Source organism: Saccopteryx leptura, chromosome 4 (genome assembly GCF_036850995.1).
Source record: "Saccopteryx leptura isolate mSacLep1 chromosome 4, mSacLep1_pri_phased_curated, whole genome shotgun sequence".
Classification (NCBI taxonomy): domain Eukaryota; kingdom Metazoa; phylum Chordata; class Mammalia; order Chiroptera; family Emballonuridae; genus Saccopteryx; species Saccopteryx leptura.
In genome coordinates this window covers 110,081,697-110,096,852 of record NC_089506.1, presented here as the reverse complement: position 1 = coordinate 110,096,852, position 15,156 = coordinate 110,081,697, and the positions used below count along the sequence as shown (strand labels likewise).

At 37.3% G+C, this 15,156-nt stretch overlaps 2 protein-coding genes across 4 annotated transcripts in view; one reads left to right on the top strand and one right to left on the bottom strand.

Annotated features, from left to right (window-relative positions):
- The window catches only part of LRRC63 (leucine rich repeat containing 63), a 36,085-nt gene extending 25,602 nt beyond the window's left edge, over positions 1 to 10,483 (bottom strand). Inside the window, exons 1-5 of the mRNA XM_066380986.1 lie at positions 9,913 to 10,483; positions 9,436 to 9,668; positions 7,376 to 8,068; positions 6,302 to 6,370; positions 3,893 to 4,053 (exon numbers count right to left, since the gene is read on the bottom strand). Of these exons, the coding sequence (XP_066237083.1) occupies positions 3,893 to 4,053; positions 6,302 to 6,370; positions 7,376 to 8,068; positions 9,436 to 9,520 (1,008 nt within the window). The 5' untranslated portion in view covers positions 9,521 to 9,668; positions 9,913 to 10,483. The remainder of the gene's footprint in view (positions 1 to 3,892; positions 4,054 to 6,301; positions 6,371 to 7,375; positions 8,069 to 9,435; positions 9,669 to 9,912) is intronic.
- A 246-nt stretch (positions 10,484 to 10,729) lies between these two features.
- The window catches only part of LCP1 (lymphocyte cytosolic protein 1), an 83,884-nt gene continuing 79,457 nt past the window's right edge, over positions 10,730 to 15,156 (top strand). The window contains exon 1 of one of the 3 annotated variants that reach the window (XM_066380970.1): positions 10,730 to 10,794. The gene's annotated coding sequence lies outside the window, so the exon portion shown is untranslated. Of the gene's footprint in view, positions 10,807 to 15,156 lie in introns of all 3 variants that reach the window. The other 2 variants (XM_066380972.1, XM_066380971.1) reach the window with 2 other exon arrangements.

Below are 15,156 nucleotides of genomic sequence, written 5' to 3'. Positions count from 1 at the left end.
CAGCGGAGAGGCATTGGAAATTTAATTTAATCACCAATGGCCAATGAATTAAGCAATTATGCCTATGGAATGAACCTTTCCTAAAAATCTAAAAGACAGAGTTGGAGAGATTCCAAGTTAGTGAACACAGAGAAATTGGGGAAATTGGTGCCTGGAGAAGGCATGCAAGCTCTGCACCCTTTTCTCATATCTTTATGTACCTCTTCATTTGGCTATTGATTTGTATTCTTTAATATCCTTTGTAATAACCCAGTAATCTAGTAAGTAAACAGATTTTTTGATATATCTGAGTCATTTTAGTAATCAATCAAATCCAAAAAAGGCATTGTGGGAACCTCAGATTTATAGCTTAGTCATTTAGAAATACAGGCAACAAACTGGGCTTGTGACTGGTGTCTAAAATGGAAGGCAGTCTTGTGGGACTGAGGGCTTTCCCTGTGGAAACTGATGTTATTTCTGAATAGATAGTGTCAGAATTGAGTTAAATTGTAGGACATGATAGCTGGCATCTAAGAATTGCTTGGTGGTAAGGATTCTCCCTGGGCAAATACACACAGTGGGACTGGGTCCAGAATACTGTTAGAGGTGTTGCCTTTTCTTTTAGTTTGCTGAAAGAGTTTAAGAAGTACAGGTATTCATTTTTCTTAAAAATTTTAAATCACAATTCACTTGTGAAGCCATCTAGTCCTGGACTCTTCTTTGTTGGGAGCTTTTTGATTATTTATTCAATCTCTTTATTTTAGGTCTGCTCAGATTTCTATTTGTTGTTGAGTCAGTCTTGGTAGTATGTGTTTTCTAGAAATTATTCTAGTTCATCTACAGTACTTAATTTGTTGGTATATAATTATTTATAATATTCTCTTCATTTTCATTTAATTTGTTTTTCTATTTTCTTTCTTTTTATTTCTTAGTCTAGCTGAACACTTGCTGATTTTATTGATCTTTTCAAAGAACTAACTTTTAGTTTTGTTGATTCTCTCTACTGCTTTTCCATCTCTATTTTCTATTTATTTATTTCTGTTCTAATTTTTATTATTTCCTTCTTTCTTTTAGTTTCAGGTTTAGCTTGCTCTTTTATTTAAATTACATATGATATAAAGTTATTCATTAATTTTATATCTTTCTTTTCCACATATTCCTCCATACATACCCATAGCCTCCCCCAACATCATCTACACATTCGTAATTTGTTAAGATCAATAATTTGCTTTTAAAGGAAAGTTTTGTTGGATATAGAATTCCTGGTTGAGAGATTGCTTTCCTTTCATCATTTTTAAAATGTCATCCCATTCCATTCTGTCTTTCATGGTTTCTAATGACAAACTGATTATTAATTTTGAGGATGCCTTACACATGACAAATCATCCTCTCTTGCTGCTTTCAAGTTTGTCTCTGGCTTTTGGCTTTTGACAATTTGTAATTTGTCTTAGTTGGACTTTTTTGAGTTTATCCTTCTTTGAGTTTGTTGAGCTTATTGGATGTATAGATTTATTTCTTTAATCAAATTTGTGAAAGTTTTGGCCATTGTTTCTTCAAATACTATTTATGCCCTTTCCTCTTTCCACTTTTTTGGGGGACTTCAATTATCTATATGTCAGAACATTTAATGGTGTCGTCTCACAGGTGTCTTAAGCTCTGTTCATTTTTCTCCACTCTTTTTTTCTTTCAGTTCATCATACATAATAATTTCAATTAGCCTATCTTCCAGTTCTTTAATTCTTCCTTACACCTGTTCAAATCTACTAAATCTATATTTGAATCTTCCAGTGAGATTTTTATTTCAGTAATAGTATTTTTCAGCTCCAGAATTTTATTTATTTATTTATTTATTTATTTATTTATTTATATATTATTCATTGAGAGAGAGACTCTTGCATGTGCATCCCTGACCAGGATCCACCTGGCAAGCCCAGTAGGGGGGCGATGCTCTGCCCATCTGGGGCATTGCTCTATTGCTCAGCAACTGAGCTCTTCTTAGCACCTGAGTGGAGCCATTTTCTGTTCCCTGGGTCAACTTGCTCTAATCAAGCCATGGCTACAGGAGGGGGAGACAGAGGGAAATGAGAAGGGGAGGGGTAGAGAAACAGATAGGCACTTTTCCTGTGTGCCCTGAAATTGAATCTGGGACATCCACATGCTGGGCTGACATTCTACCACTGAGCCAACTGGCCAGGGCCTAGAATTTATTTTTGGTTCCTTTTTGTAATTTTTATCTCTTTATTAATAATCCCTGATTACATACCAGTCTCCTGGTTTTCTTTGGCTTTTTTTTCATAATTTGCTTTATCTATTTGAGCTTACTTAAGACAATTGATTTCAAGATTGTCCAAGTATGACCAATATCTATGGTTGGTTGGGTAATTTCTGTTCATTTGTTCTGTGAATAAAACATATTTATTTTTCTTTGCATAGTCTATAATTTTTTTGTTGAAAACTGCAGTAATTCTAAAAGTCAGATTCTTCCCTCTTTTCAGGGTTTGTCTTTGTTGCTTTTTGTGGTCTGTAGCTGCTGGTTTGTTTAGTGACTTTTCTAAACTATTTTTGTAATGTCTGTATTCTTTTTTCATGTGTTCTCTTTAAAATATCTGATTTGTTAGCTTGTGTTCAGTTAGTGTTTTGGTAGAGATTTCTTTGAACACAAGAAGAAAGAGAGAGAAAACAATGTTTTTGTCATATTTTTTTCAGATTATCTCTATGCAATGACATTCTTCAATGCATACATAAGCCATTTAAAACTCTGCCTTAGTCCTTGCTTTCCACTTGTGCTGCACCAAGTGATCAACAGAGTTGAAAACTTAGGGTATTCTCAGGTCTCTTGAGAAGCCATCATATCCTGGGCATGCATCTGGCTTTCCCCAGTATACAAAGGCATTTAGAATGTCCTAATTGCCCAAAGAAACTCTCCATGCAACTTTTCCTATTTTTGAAATTTTGAGTGAGTTTGAGCTTATTTCAAAATAAAATTTAATATAAAAGATTATAAATTTTGAGGCCAAAGAGTTCTAGGTTCAAATCCAAGCTCTGCCACTTGTTTGTTGTGTGATCTCATGCAAGTTACTTTTATTGGGCTTCAGTGCTCTCATCTATAAAATAAAGTTACAATACCTACTTGGTGAATTATAAGTTTTAAGAGTAACATTTGCTCTGCACATAGCGAGTGCTTAATAAATGGTTATCATTACTACTGTTACTCCTCATACTGGGCTTGTATTTAGTGAAAAGCTAGACTAGTGCTATAGTAGTCAGAAAGAACAAAGATTTTTTTTGTTTTTTTTTAACAGAGACAGAGAGTCAGAGAGAGGGATAGACAGGGACAGACAGACAGGAACGGAGAGATGAGAAGCATCAATCATTAGTTTTTTGTTGTGCATTGCGACACCTTAGTTATTCATTGATTGCTTTCTCATATGTGCCTTGACCACGGGCCTTCAGCAGACTGAGTAACCCCTTGCTCGAGCCAGCGACCTTGGGTCCAAGCTGGTGAGCTTTTGCTCAAACCAGATGAGCCCGCACTCAAGCTGGTGACCTTGGGGTCTTGAACCTGGGTCCTCGGCATCCCAGTCCGACACTCTATCCACTGCACACCGCCCGGTCAGGCCAAAGATTTTTGATAACTTAAAAATATAATAATTCTGGTTCCCACTTTTAAAAAAACCATACAAGGTCATGAAAAAAGCAATATAATTGCTTTAATTATGAACATTTTAAAAACTAGAATGAAGGCAAACTAGGACAGATATGTTTAGAGATGCAATCTTAATGTGTTTCTGGGAAATCTCTATTGTAACAAGAAAGGTCCCTTAATACTATGCAAACTAACCTACGAGATGAAGCCTAAAGCAAAAATAATTGATAATACACCAAAATATGTCATTAAAAAGATCTAGCATACCTTAAGATTAAGTGCATTTCTTCCATATATTTGACAGTTTACTATTGCCAGGTTGGTCATGGCTATTATCGTTTCATATTGTGTTGCTGCAATAGTTTTAAAACCTTCACCTCGGATACCCTCTGCCTCTGGCTCAACAAGTTTTTTAGATTTAATGAGACCTAAATAAAAAAAAAAATACATGAAAAAAATGTGTCATCACTTAGAGTAAAATTTGAAAGGAAAAAAATCTCAAATAACACAGGAGTGAACCAAACAGAGATCATCTAACTTTAATTTATCATGTTCCTTGTGGATTTCACTATCTAACAAAAACAGCCTGTGCTGGTGGTAGAAATATATAACCCACCACTTTCAATCCACAGGAGTTGTGCCGCAAGAACAAGATGACTAAGTTGTAAAGGGAACGACCACCTCCTGGAGAATATGGAGTATTTTCCAGTGTGGAGGTGATACCACCCCAGGGAGACATACAAACACACAGATCAATGTAATAGACTAGAGAGCCCAGAAATAAATCCACGTCTTTGTGGTCAATTAATATTTGATAAAGGAGGCAAGAACATAAAATGGCATAAAGATAGTCGATTCAATAAATGGTGTTGGGAAAATTGGACTGGTATGTGCAAAAAGAGAAAAAAGAAAAAGAAAGAAACTAGACCACCTCCTTACACCACACACAATAATAAACTCAAGATAGATCAAAGATTTAACTGTTAGACTTAAAACCATAAAAATTCTAGAAGAAAACATAGGCAATAAAACTTTGGACATTTTTCATAGCAGAGAAAAACAAAAGGAACTACATCAAATGAAAGCTTTTGCACAGCAAAGAAAACCATCAACAAAATGAAAATACAGCCACTGTATGGGAGAACATATTCATCAATATAGCTAATAAGGGCTTAATATCCAAAATTTACAAGGAACTTATAAAACTCAACACCAAGAAAACAAACAATCTGATTTTAAACTGGGCAAAAGACCTGAATAGACACTTCTCCAAAGAGTATATACAAATGGCCAATAGAGATATGAAAAGATGTTCAACATCACTAATCCTCAGAGAAATGCAAATTAAAACCACAATGAGATATTACCTAAATCAACAAATAAGTGTTAGCGAGGGCGTGGAGAAAAAGGAACCCTTGAGTATTGTTGGTGGAAATGCAGATTGGTGCAGCCACTGTAAAAATAGTGTGGAGTTACCTCAAAAAAATTTTTTTTCGTGGAACTGCCTCATGACCCAGCAATTCTATTTCTCAGAATATAGTCAAAGGAACCTGAAACATCCATTTGAAAGAATATATGTGCCTTTATGTTCATTGAAGTGTTGAAATTGCCAAGATTTGGAAGCAGCCAAAGTGCCCATCAGTAGATGAGTGGATAAAAATGCTATAGTACATTTACACAATGGAATACAACTCAGCTCTTAAAAAGAAGGAAATGTTTCCTTTTGTGGTGGCATGGATGGACATAGAGATTATTATGCTAAGTGAAATAAGCCAGTCAAAGATAAATGCCATTTAATTTCACTTACATGTAGCATCTAATGAATAAAATAAACTAACAAATAAAATAGAAACAGACTCATAGATACAGAGAATAGACTGACAGCTGTCAGAGGAGAAGGGTTTGGGGGCTGGGTGAAAAAGAAGAAGGTATTAGGCAAAGATAAAATAAATCCTAGACACTGACAATAGTGTGTATTTACAGGAGAGAAGGAGGGGTGTGGGAGGTAGAAAAGGGTCGAGGAGGGAGAAATGATGATAGGAGACTTGACTTGCAGTGGTGAACACGCAGTGCAGTGTACACATGATGTGTTATGAAACGGTACACCTAAAACCTATGTAATGTTATTAACCAATGCCACCCAAATTAAGTCAATTTTTAAAAAAATTTAAAAAGAGAAATATGTATCTGTAAATTCTAATACCTAGAACTCCTGTGGATGTGTTTCTACTGCTTACTGTTCCTGCTAGTTTACATTTATTCTCTTTGAATGCCTGGTGATTGTGTATTGTTTACTATACATTGTTTTTGTAAAATTTTTATAGGTCTATAATAATGCAATCTTTCTTAAAAAATAAGTTTTCATTTGTTTCTGCTAGGCAGCTAAGGTTAAAACAACAGCTGGCACATGGCAAGTAGCTCTCATTATTGCATGTCTATCCGCCCCATCCAGGTTAAGAAAACTGCAGCTTTTATGTTTCCAACAGCAGTACAAAGTTTTGTTTATAGTCAATAATTAAAAAATAATTGCTGATTAAATGGCTTAACAAACTGAAAATAAGGTGAGACATATGTGTGAAATCACACACATAACAGACACACACAATCATGAGTACTTTTAGAGAAGGATAATTTTACATACATTTTTTAAAAGAATGACATAAACCTAGCATTTACCTTTATATAGGCTTGGCTTGCTTTGCCTTGAAACACTTCTTCGATTTTCATTTTCTGATAGTTGAATTTCTAAGAAAGAGAAAAACATGGGGCAATCTCTGGATACATGTGAAAATTTATGTTGAAGCTGTTATAACTGTTCATCTTGTTCTAATTTTTATTTATTGATTTTAGTGAGAGAAGGGAGAGAAAGACAGGAACATCGGTCTGTTTTTGTATGTGCCCTGACCAGGCATCGAACTGGCAAAACAACCTCTGGGCTTTGGGACAAGGCTCTAAACCAGGGGTCCCCAAACTTTTTACACAGGGGGCCAGTTCACTGTCCCTCAGACCGTTGGAGGGCCGGACTATAAAAGAAACTATGAACAAATCCCTATGCACACTGCACATATCTTATTTTAAAGTAAAAAAACAAAATGGGAACAAATACAATATTTAAAATAAAAAACAAGTAAATTTAAATCAAGAAACTGACCAGTATTTCAATGGGAACTACGGGCCTGCTTTTGGCTAATGAGATGGTCAATGTGCTCCTTTCATTGACCACCAATGAAAGAGGTGCCCCTTCTGGAAGTGCAGCGGGGGCCGGATAAATGGCCTCAGGGGGCCGCATGTGGCCCGCGGGCCGTAGTTTGGGGACCCCTGCTCTAAACCAACAGAGCTATCTGGTCAGATTGCTCATCTTTTAATGAGTTAGAATTATCCATGGCAATCTGCCCATAAAGGAACCCACTAGCATTGACATTTGGCTTCCACAGTTCATCTAGATTACCTTCTGAATGATTTTTCATTCTCACTGCTCCTTTATATTAGATTTTCTAATCCTTTGAACCCCCTTATCTGATTTCCACCACCATCATTAGGGTGGAATACTCAGTTTGGCCTCAGCATACCTGCAAGGTCAGGACTTTCTGTTACTGCATTCTGGCCCATATATTAAATGTATAGGCAAAAAGCAATCCCATCATTCCACTGTGCTAGCCCAGGAAGGGGTACCATTTGCTTTCATGCCTTTCTTTTTTCCTTTGTTCTACTTGTCCCCATTATTACAGACCATGTTCGGGATGGATGTACCTATTGCAGACTGTCTTCCAGGTTTTCTTGGTAAAATTGGTTTTGGTATGAAAATATTACCAGGAAAATGGCTAACAGTTAGTTGCACTGTTGTAGCTTGTTGAAAACGGCCAGGCTGATGTTTTTTTGTTTGAACAGGCATAATTCTTGGGAGAGGGCTTGGCATTGCTGCCCTCAGATCTCTCAGAGGGTGCTTCAAAGTATCGGTCCTAGATGTTAAAGGTAACTCAAGGTGAAGTCCCTTGACTTTGGGAGTGGTAACTGGGGAAGGAGAGCTTAAAGGTTTGGAGAAGTGTGAGAACGCTGAGGAGAGAATCAGAATGTCAGTTAGCCTGGTATCATCAGAATTTTTTTTTATTTTTGAAGCCCCTTTTTTTGATTTTCTTGATCTTCCCATTTGGTTTGTTTCTTTTCCAAAAACTCGACTGGAAGCTGACTGAAAACTTGGAAAAAATATGGAACCAGTAGCAGTCTCTGGAATGTTCCAATCAATAGTCTTAGAAGATTTGGGAACTGTTGCAATAGTAACCACCCTTTCTTGTACATGTTGACTGAGAGAGAGATTTTGGATATTGACAGTGGTTTGTGGTTGCTTTTTTGAAACATCAGGAAAACTAGTTTTTTCTCTTTCAATAAAAGTGGTTTCATCTCGAGCAAACTTTGCATGTGGTGGCTCAATTTGATCAGTCTTGGCTAAACCAGAAAAAGAAAAAAAAGTACAATTAAATTATATTTATGATGGTTTCAGGGACAAAACTATAATATCTTAACATTCATAACTTTTTCATAATTTTTCTTTACTCACTCACCCTTCTCTTACCTTCTAAAAATATTACTGTACATACTCACTGAGCTATCAGAACTTTTGTTTAACTGGCTAAGATAAAGTTTGAATGACTAATTGGAGAAGTGAAGAGGCTAAACTGTATTACATTTATGAAGGGTAGGAAGCTTACTCCTAAAAAATAAAACAGAATTGATGGAGAAAACAGTAGATTATAAAAGAGAATTTTGAAAAAAATGGTTGCAATATAGATTAATAAAAAAATTCTGGCAATATGGATGGGGAAAATAATTTGATAAATGTTTGCTATTTATCATCATCTCTTTCTTATTTGAAACTTGTTGAGCAAAGGTTACATTTATTTTCAATGCCAGATGTCAGACCAAGGTATCTTATGAACATAACATTCTGATACTGGCTAAAAGGTTCACATGTTCTTCAAGGGAAAATAGGGTTAGGTTCCTGCAGGCCTCTGATCTCAACATTATCAACAACCATTCAACACATAATCTTGTTTTACATGTGTTTCTATTTTAAAGAGACCTTATTTAACATATATTGTTGACTTATTAACACTGAACGCATGGCCAACAACACTAATCCATGCCTGAAGGAAGCTCATCTAACACACTTATTTTTCTCTGTAAGGCACATCACAGCCTTGCTGTGCTTAAGAAGACTAAACAGCACTTAAGCATTATGCTTGGGGGACATGTTAGGCAGCAAAATCATCAACAAAAAGCAAAAATACTGTACTCAAAAACAATGGCACTAAAGAGACTGGGAAAAGTGCACTTGTTTACAGTATGAGAGCTGACACAGAAGACAGAACACATCCTGTTCAACCTCAGCTGGAACATGTTTACACTGCCCTCAACGTATCCAGAATAACTGAGAATTACCACATATATACACCATATGTATACCCCTCTCCTGCATAGTTTCACCTATTATTAAAAGGAGTAAAAAAAAAAAAAAAAGCCTATATACTGCTCTGCAGTGTTCTTCATCATATATTGTTGGGTTAAAAAGAAAAAAAAAACACAGAACAATACTGACTTAAAGGTTACAAATAAATTTTAGCAGTTAGGTAAATTCATACCTACAGAATCACAGTGAGAATCAACTGTACTTGTACAATTAAACTTAATGCTATCATCTTACAACATCTGTCAGTTACTGGCTATTAATGTCTTTAAATATTGTGATTTTGAGTTGTGCAGGTTGAGAACTTTCTATGAAAAAATAGTTAATAACATCTGATTAATATACATACTTATATGGACTTTCTTCTTATACAAAGACACCTTAGGGAGCTTTGGAGGTAAAGGTCTTCGAAGAAGTAGTGGGTGGTTTTGCATTTTAATTAATGAGTTCTGCTTTTCACAGCAATTAGTTGAGACTTGAAAAGCTTTTGAATATGTTTGAATTGTTGCTGAATTCATTTGAATCTAGATTACATCTTAATGAAAATCATTGTTAATACTATACTGAATCCAAGCAGAATTCCTATTAAAAAAAAAAAGAGGGTAAGAAAATAATTCTTTAAAACTTTTAGAGAGAATCTAGTTAAAAACTTAGGTTTATAATTAATACAGAATTTGAAAATACATTTACTATTACCAATCATTCTAAAATCTCCTAAGTTAGCAAAATGTTCATTCTGCCAGTGCTCTTTCAGCTAGTAAATACAGAACAGTAGAAATGACACGCATTTTTTTCTCTACTTCCAAAACGTTATCACTATACATACCTGGAAAAAGTTTAAGTCAAAAATTTTTCCTTCCATATTACACCCCCCTCCTCCGTGATAATCTCTGGAGATTTACAATATCTGAGTTTTCCCTTTGTAATAATGACTTATTTTGAATTTCAACCACTATAGTTGAACTATTAACTATTCAATCCAAAATTACGATGGTTGCGGCGCAATGGGATTTTCCAAGACTTGTTCCAATCAGTACTGCTTAGAAATAAATGCCAGAAGATGGACTCCGGCTCTTACTAGTTTTCAGGGCACTATCAAAGTGTCTAGTACATCACTATTCCGTTGACAGTCTGGAGTAAACTTTGGAGCTGCAGAAAATGGGCAGTTTTATCCCTAAAGATAACTGCACAGGAGCGCTCAAGGTAAGCTCGCTGGTAGTACGTCCCTCTTAATGACGGTGATTTTCCTTCCACGTTATTGGAAGAGGTACTTGGACTTCTACTGAGAAGCAATCAGCTGCTTCTCAAAGCAAACGACTTTTCATCTTGGAGCTGTCCCCTTTCTCTCGGAATTGAGGTAGCGAGCCACCGCCCGAGTGATGTAGAGCGGACCTCCCTGTCGGATGCAGCCGGAAGAGGAAGCAGCCTGGCGCTGCAGTCACAGCCAACCAGACAAGCCCAGCAACCGGAAGCGAATACACCCACCCAGCCCGCGGGCCGAGCAGGCGCGGGAGGGGAGGGCGGCACTGCAGGGCAGGGCGGGGCGGGGCGCGTGCCCGCGGAGTCCGGCGGAGTCCCGCCGAGTCGGCCCCGCCCCTAATCGCTGCGCTTGGAGCCAGCTTGCTTTTCTTAGTCCAGGTGTGGGGCTACCAGGGAAGGCTGCGGGCGGTAGGGGCTGGAGGAGAAGCCCGCTCCATGAGCAGCTGCTGTACGGAACCCGGTGGTGACAATCGTTATTACTATTTTATTCTTAATGACAGTGACCACTATTATTTTCTTTATTTATTTTTTACTTCTCTCGATTACACCATGCCTAACTCGGGTATCTAGGATCTGAGCTAGCATTCTTTAATGTCGCAGTGGTTGATGATTTTGCAATGTTCCCAAAAAGCCAATAGTTTGTTTTCTTTCTCCTCCTTGAACGCCGACTGGGCTGTCTCTCTGATTCTTTCAAGTTCCTGGAAGAACAGGAATTGTGTAGGAGTAAGGGAATTAAAGGTCCAAGCAGAACTTTAAAAGAAACTCATTTCTCACTATCATAGTTATTTGTTTTGTGACTTGTCTCGTCTGTCATGGTGTTGATGAACCACAGGTACAGTGATCATCAGTACATCGTGTGTGTTGCATGTGTGTTCATATTTCTCTGGAGATCTGAGCGAGAAGCAGCGCTCAAGAGAACTAAATAGGTAGGTATGTACCCAACCCAGAAAGTAAAGTACTTGGAGCTTCCTTACAAGTTTTATTGTTGTTTTAATTACAAGTGTTGAAACTTTAGTAACAGGTGTTGGAAGATGAGAAACATCTATATAGGTTTTAGGATCTTCCAAGGTTTATTCCTAACCAAGTCTTCTTTTTTCTCCTTAAGAGCAAGCACATATTTTAAAAGTTAATGAAGAAGTGAAAAAGTATTGCTTCAGACTCTGGGAAATATTATGCATCTTGTTTTCCTTTAGAATATTAGTGTACGATTTCCTTGTAAGATTACAGTGTTCCAATTAGACTGCTTCCTCAGATTATGAATTTATTCCACTTTGCCTGTGTCTACTTCATAGATTGATTAGCTTCTCAGAAAGACAAGAAAGTTGACAATAGGCAAATCTAATTGTTAGGTTTTGTCTCAAGTAATATTTGTTGTGCATATTTTGTAAGTTAAGTGTGAAAAATGTTTATATTTTTAAGCATAAAAATGTGTATGTTTCAATATATAAATTGAGTCAGGTTCCTATGCTCTTAAATTTGAACTGTGAGAAAGAACTGCTGGGATTCAGCCCTACTGACAAATGCTTGGCCTTTAAAACTTATGTTTAGTATCACATAGTCAAAATCCAGGCAACATGCTTATCTGTTTTGTTGTTGTTGTTGCTGTTGTTTTATAATGCTTCGTTACACGTGGAATCAGATACCAGGCTTTATTCCCTGCAGATTTCTTCAAGCAAGTGCCAGGCACAACCTAAGGCTGTTTAATATGTAACCTCCTTAGCTGTGGATATTTTGTCTTCTACTACTTACTACTTCTATTAGCACCATCTAGGCAAATGAAATACTTATTATGAAAACCCATGGCTTGGTGTGTTTTATATGTTCATGTCAGTTATCTAACACATTTTACATGCTTCATTTATGGAAATGATGTACAAATGAAGACTGGATTTGGAAGGCACAGATCACATTCAATATGGATTGCTTTATTATTTATTTTGAAAATATTACTACCTCAATTTCCCTTTTTCCTAAAAAAAAAAATCATGTCTTTTAAAATTATATAGCTCTCTCTGATTTTAAGAGTCTACTTTACCCAGAGTGCATTACAACCTATTTATTTGTCCCATTAGCTTTGCAATTTGGCAGAACTATGTAATCAATCTTGACAAACTAAACCACAACACATTCACTCTTTACCAGATTGTATTAAGGAGGCCAGGGTAAGAGTAAGCACCAAGGATATACATTCTGTGTTTTTGTTTTTATTATGTTGCTAAAAAGAGATAAAAGCCTTATGCAAAAGCAGCCCTAAGCACCCAAGTAATGCTATTGATTTTCCTAAATAATGGTGAATACTTAGAGAATCTCAGATTCACTCTTGGTGAAAGACACCGACAGCACTGTCGGAATGGTGTAGAAATTGTTGCTAGAAATCTTTAGTATTTTTCATTTATCTTTCCTCTTTGTTTCTTTTAAAACAGATTTACTACGCAGTTTGGTCAGTATAGATTTAATCAAAATGTTACATTATGGAAATAGCTAGAGTAGTTTGTGTTTTTACCCCATATTAGTTTTTAGGCTCGTATTCGTTTTCAGAAGTTCTTTTTAAAAATGAACCAAGGTGGCAGCAAAGGGGGCGGGGTCGCGTCGGGCGACAGGTCGGCAGCCAGAGGCCGCCGCCTTGGTCATAAGAGTCTACTGGCTCCACAGCTGGAGGAAGTGCCTCCGGAGCCGGCAGCTGCCCCCCTGCTGTGCCAGGACTCAGGCCGCCTCTGCTGGTCTTGGTTCTGCCCGCTCCCTCCACTCGGTCCCGACCCCAGGCGGCAGCCCCCAATCCGGTTATCATGAATCAGTCAGAAATCAAGAAATCCCATTTTACCTTGGTGATGAACCACCAAAAGGTTCAGTGAAAGATCACCCACAGCAGCAAGCAGGCACGTTGTCCCGTGTGACCCGGGATATCTTCCCTGTTACAAAAGGGAACTGTTGGTGCCACCACTAGTGGTGTGGTTTGGATTGATGGAAAGGACCTGGTAGTGTCCAAAACAGCTGTTACATAGCCTGACCTGTGGTGGCGCAGTGGGATAAAGCGTTGACCTGGAACACTGAGGTTGCCGGTTTGAAACCCTGGGCTTACTTGGTCAAGGCACATATGGGAGTTGATGCTTCCTGCTCCTCCCCTTTCTCTCTCTCTCTCTCCCCCCTCTCTCTAAAAATCAATAAATAAAATATTAAAAACAAAAACAAAAAAAACAAAACAGCTGTTACAACAGTGTGGTGATTGCGGGGTGGGGGTGGGGGATATTAAAAGGGAGATAGAGGGATAAATGGTGATGGACGGAGACTTGAATTGGGGTGGTGAACACACAATACAGTGTGCAGATGAAATGTAGAATTGTGCACCTGAAACCTGTATACTTTTGTTAACCAGTGTCACCTCAATATATTCAATAAAAAGAAAGAGATAGAGAAAAGAAACAGCTGTTACAGCTGTGCCTTCAGTGGGAATAGGTCTGGTGAAAGGGGCGGTGCCTGCTGTGGCTGGAGGTGTTACCACTGTTGGGTCTGCTGTTGTAAACAAAGCGTCTTTAACAGGAAAGAAACGAGACAAATCTGACTAAAACTTGGAAAAACACTTGCTCTCTACAGCATGATGACGCCAGTGTCGTTGAGTTGCAAAATTATGGACTATAACTGAGTCAACTGTTTTGGATGTCTCCTACATTGCTGTGTTGAAAGTCCTGATGGCTCTGGCTTTTGCCTAAAAGCAAGAGACCCATACCAACAGTGTATGAAAATTCTCATACTTAAATTCCAGCATTTTGCCTGACTTCTGGTGGCGCAGTGGATAAAGTGTCGACCTGGAATGCTGAGGTCACCAGTTCAAACCCTGGGCTTGCCTGGTCAAGGCACATATAGGGGTTGATGCTTCTTGCTCCTCCTCCTTTTCTCTCTCTCACTCTCTTCTCTCTAAAATAAATAAATAAAATCTTTAAAATAAATAAACAACTAAAAAATAATAAGAAATTCCAGCTTTTTAGCCGGCAGAATGGCACACTTATTCAGTTGTAACTGAAGATATGATATATTTTAATATTTACTGTAAGTCTTTTAGTTTAAATAAAAATGTGAAAGTTGAATTTAGTGGATGATCTTTACAGTTCCATATGTATAATGTGCCAGGTAACACACCTGCCACTTAAAAAGGGAAACTTGAGCTACATAAACTGTAATTTTAATGAACAAAATAGTTTCAGTTTTTTCAATAATCATAGTCAACTACGCAAGGAGGCATTCTTTTCTTATATAAGCTGGTAAAAATAGCAGGATTTAGAGAAATTTAAAAGAAAAGATAAAATAGTTTTATGATCCTGAGTGTGAACCATCTTCAGTTAGATATGTATTATATTAGTTTAATCATCAATGCCTTACAAAAGAAAACATCTTTTCTAATAACTCCAAATACATGCAGTTCTTATCATTATAAGTGGATTCTCTAAAATGTTGTTTGTGAGCCCGACCTGTGGTGGTGCAGTGGGTAAAGCAGTGAGCCTGACCTGTGGTGGTGCAGTGGATAAAGCATAGACCTGGAACACTGAGGTTGCTGGTTCAAAACCCTGCACTTGTCTAGTCAAGGCACATATAGGAGTTGATGCTTCCTGCTCCTCCCCCCTTTCTCTCTCTCTCTCCTCTCTAAAATGAATGAATGAACAAATAAAAATTAAATTAAAAAAATGTTCTCTTAAAATGTTTGTGAAATTTAGTTTTTCCTCTTAAGAATTTCAGGAATCATGGGGTAAAGGCATTTCTAGCACTTAGTGGATAAGATAGTACTTATTAACTTTTTAAAAAAATTATCAGTAGTTGT